This window comes from Gavialis gangeticus, unplaced genomic scaffold, assembly GCF_001723915.1.
Source record: "Gavialis gangeticus isolate Ggan-Ray unplaced genomic scaffold, GavGan_comp1, whole genome shotgun sequence".
NCBI lineage: Eukaryota > Metazoa > Chordata > Crocodylia > Gavialidae > Gavialis > Gavialis gangeticus.
Genome location: NW_017729025.1, coordinates 24,747,984 through 24,751,972, shown reverse-complemented (window position 1 = coordinate 24,751,972; position 3,989 = coordinate 24,747,984). Strand labels below are relative to the sequence as shown.

The 3,989-nt window shown below is 40.9% G+C and overlaps 1 protein-coding gene across 1 annotated transcript in view; it reads left to right on the top strand.

Annotated features, from left to right (window-relative positions):
• LOC109298431 (protein LBH) overlaps window positions 1-3,719 on the top strand; it is a 26,421-nt gene extending 22,702 nt beyond the window's left edge. The window contains exon 4 of the mRNA XM_019518527.1: window positions 1,385-3,719. Coding sequence (XP_019374072.1) covers window positions 1,385-1,461 — 77 coding nt within the window. The 3' untranslated portion in view covers window positions 1,462-3,719. The remainder of the gene's footprint in view (window positions 1-1,384) is intronic.
• The last annotated feature ends 270 nt before the right edge of the window (window positions 3,720-3,989 follow it).

The window sequence follows — 3,989 nt, the reverse complement described above, 5'->3', positions numbered from 1 at the left end:
CATTCCTCCAACTCTAGATCTTTAGAGCAGTGGGGGCCAACCTTGTGGCAGGGGGGCTATAAATTAGCCCTCTACCATCCTTGAATGCCACTCCCATCCCTTCCCCTGCCTGATCTGCTGCTCTGCTTTCTTCCCTGGGCTGTTTGCCTGATTTGCTGCTTTCCTTTCTGCTTCCTGTTCTGTCTGAGGCCATGCTCCCTGTTCCCTCTCTAGTCTGCTGAGGCTGCCTGTGCTACTTATGGCACTTGTGCTGCAGGTTGGCCACCTCTGCACTAGAGTATCTGAAAAGTTTAAAATCCAGCAAATTTGCCACTGTCTATTCAAATGACCAAAAGTCAGCTTGTTACATATTAGCAGTTCACTGTGACCCAAGAAACAAGCGTCTCAAAAGCTGTATAATCACCTTCTGTATATATACATATATATATTAGCTTAGAAGCAAAATGTCTAATACCTGTGTGTTTTCAGACTGTTACTGAGATGTTCGTTATTTTTAACGTGCTCAGGCATAATCACTAATGGTGTCACGTAGTGGTAAATTTCTAGCTAGAGATATGAACGTGTCAGAGTATATGTCTTATACTAAGATCTGCATTATGTAGGCTGTTCTATTTGTTCCATTTTTGTTTAGCTTCAATATTCCCCCATCTCTACAAACTTTTATGTAGTTTGCATTTAAAGGCATCAACATTTGAAGTCCTAACTCCCACTGGCTTCAGCAGGGCTGCCTTTGAGAGTAGTGGTTGCAAAATCAGATGCTATATTCTTCCCCTGCTGTTTGCAGTTTCCCTTATCTTCAAGAGGCAGAATCAGGCAATAGCAAATAGCTCTTTTCTTGAAGTCAGTCAAACGATACGCCATTTCAGCTGGTATTTTTGGGCTTTAGGCATGTGGCGATAGCAGGGTATAATCATTCTGTCTAATTCAAGAGGAAATGTTAAAAGGATCTACATTTACAAGCCTTGCTTGCGTATCATGACCACTAATTTTTGCTGAGCAATAGTTGAAAGACCAGTATCTGAGGTCCTTGGTACTGGGAGCTCTAGCAGATTTCATTAACAAGGCATGTTCCTGCAGTCTTTATTCAGCTGCTACATTGCCAGAGACTTCAGTGGGAGTTGTTATACCTTAAACAAGAGTAATCAGCACCTTTCCATTTCAGTAATATCAATTTTCGGTGTCTGTAGTCACCTGGAAACTTGAGTTGCTGTGCAGCTAGTGTTCCCTACTCTGAATGTCACAGCTGGTTTGAAAGTACAGTTAATTACTAATTGTAAGTCTGAACACACAAATGTGTATTATCTACTTCAGCGAGCACAGTGAATCAAGCAGGGTTGTCATAGCCATATGAGGAAATAAATACTGATGAACTACCTCTTTGCAGATACTTTAGCACATCCAGCTCAAGAAGCGGAAGACAATACAGATACCATTGAAAACAGAACGGAAGAGGATGACTAGGAACCGCCAGGTCTCAGAAGTGAAACTTCATTGTGAGCATTGTTGAAAAGCTAACACATTCTGAAGACATGTCAAAATAATCTGTATTTAAATCTGCAAAGGTTTTTATTTAGTTAATACATGGTCAGAAATGTATGGGCTTTAGAACTGTTTATATTTCAACATTTAAATTTTTTCAGGCTGGGATTCATATTATTTGCTTAATTTTCCTGAAGAACCAATGGGATGCATTAAAAAAAACCACATTTCAGTTACAATGTGATCACAAAGTGAAAATGCTCTCAATTTCAATTAGCATATTTTAGTGGATTCACATTTTAAAGCAAGGCTGCTTTCAGGTACCAACAGCAGCACAAGGGGGTTATCATTCTACAGAAGGAACTTGTTAAATCTAAAAATCTTTCTTGTTTTTAGCCATTTATAACTAGCACTGTGATATTATGGACAATAGCTGTAATATAATGTCACCATTTGACTTTGTAACTTTTTGTATAGAGACACAAGTGTAACATTTGCATAAATAGTGACATAGAAATTCAAGATTACCTTTGTAGGTACAGATTAGAGCAGTACTCACCCTTTGACCAATCTGTGCAAATTGAAGTGAACCAGCCTCTTATTAACTGCATTTTAAACAAGAAGTCAGAAGTTTTAGAAATGCTTTATTGATGTGCATTGATGAACTGGAATACTTAGTCACTGGTGTTTGTAGAGTGAGACTGTTTGTTGTAGATTTGATTGGGTGGATTGTGTTGTTTGTACACACAATTCAGGGCCTGATTCAGCCCTGGTGTGATGGATTACCATCTCCATTGAAGCCACTAGAAACAGCCCCTGCTTCCACCAGGGCTGAATTTGTTCCACAGTTTTCATAAGAACTGTTGTGACTATTATTTTATTATGTCTGGTGTATAAAATAAGGCCCAAACTGTCCCCAGTGACCTCACTGCAATAACATGAGGCAGCCCCTCCTCTGCATCCCACACAGACCTTCCTCCACAGCTCAAGGTCTGCTCTGGGGGAAGAGGGAAAAATGGGGCAGTGTGTGGGAGGAATGGGCAGGGTAGGGCTCAGGGAGATGTATTTCATCCTCACGCCTGCCATATTAACACTAACTATTAAAGAACATATGGCCTGGGGCTCTTATCTCTTCTGTTGAGGCCCTGGGAGCAGGTACAGCCAGAGAGATGTGGATTATGCACCTTAGAGGCCAGAGCTGGTACTGAGAACAAGAGCACCATGGATGACCCTAAGCTTGCCTGGATTCTCTGTGTCTGCCGTGGTCCTTGTAGCCTTTTCCTCTGGTGGGAAAGCCCCACTCTGGGCCCTAGCCCCTGGCAGGTGATGTTTTGGGCCGGACTGACTTCCCATTTGCCAGAATGTAATGGAATGCTGTCTGGATTCCACCAATCAGTAACCATCACGGTACAGGGCGGGAGCATCCACGGTGCATTCCTTCTCAGGACTGGACAGGTTCTGCGCTTCTAATCAGTGTCTCAGCTGGAACGAGCAGCTTGCTGGAAATGGATGGGAATAACACCGTTCCTTCCAACAGTCACTCTAAATTTACTTCCAGGTGCACTCTCCGTCCAGTAATAATTTTCCCTGAAAGAAGCTTTTCAATGTGCAATGATCACTAATAGCTACTGGCCAGATGTATTAATAAGATAATTTTATACATTCTTAGCTACTAAATTTAATATATTTACTTACAAAGAATTCTGTGCAATGAATGTTTATTAATACATAGGAAAGAGACTATTTTACTTCAAAGCAAGATTAATTTATCTATAAAGATATAGTTCATTATTTGGGGTGCTTGGGATCAATGACCCTTTTATAAGCAGTTTAGTATACTATGATGCGATATTTAGGTTCAGCTTTGCTCTCTGAATCTTCATAACAATTTGTTTTGCCTGCCTGCCTTTGACTTCTTTGCTTATTTCTGTCCAATTAATATTCTTGTTTGAATGAAATCCTGGTTGAAAACTGTCCAAAATTTGTGGGAGTAACTGCAAGTTTCAAGAGTTTCTTACAGTTCTTTCTGGTGCCTGGCTCCTGGTCTTTGTCATCCCCTTTTGTGTGGTGGCAGAACTGTTTTTCACAAAATTGGAAAGGCAAGAACAAACTCAAGACTCCTGCTTGAGTAACACCTTATGTACTTAGGGACCGGCCAGCCAGCCAGGCATTGGGACAATGAAAACAGCACTAAGGGGAGCACAGCACTGGGCATGGTGTATATCATTTTCACCAGTACAGAAAAACACACAAGTAGTCAGACTTTAAGGAACCAGTGAGGCAACTGGGTGGATATGTGGCACTCTTTAAAACCTGTGCTTTTGTATTCATGGTCCAGAACTTTTAACAAACCCTGGAAAGACCCTGGGTTTAACTATGAGCATTAGCTCAAGTAATAATCAACAGTTTTGCCCCACTCTGCATGGGTGACTCTGAACATACCTCCTTGGCTTTTTTTAATTTCAAAAAGGGAAAATCATTGTCATTTAAAAACATTTCCCCAGGTTTTA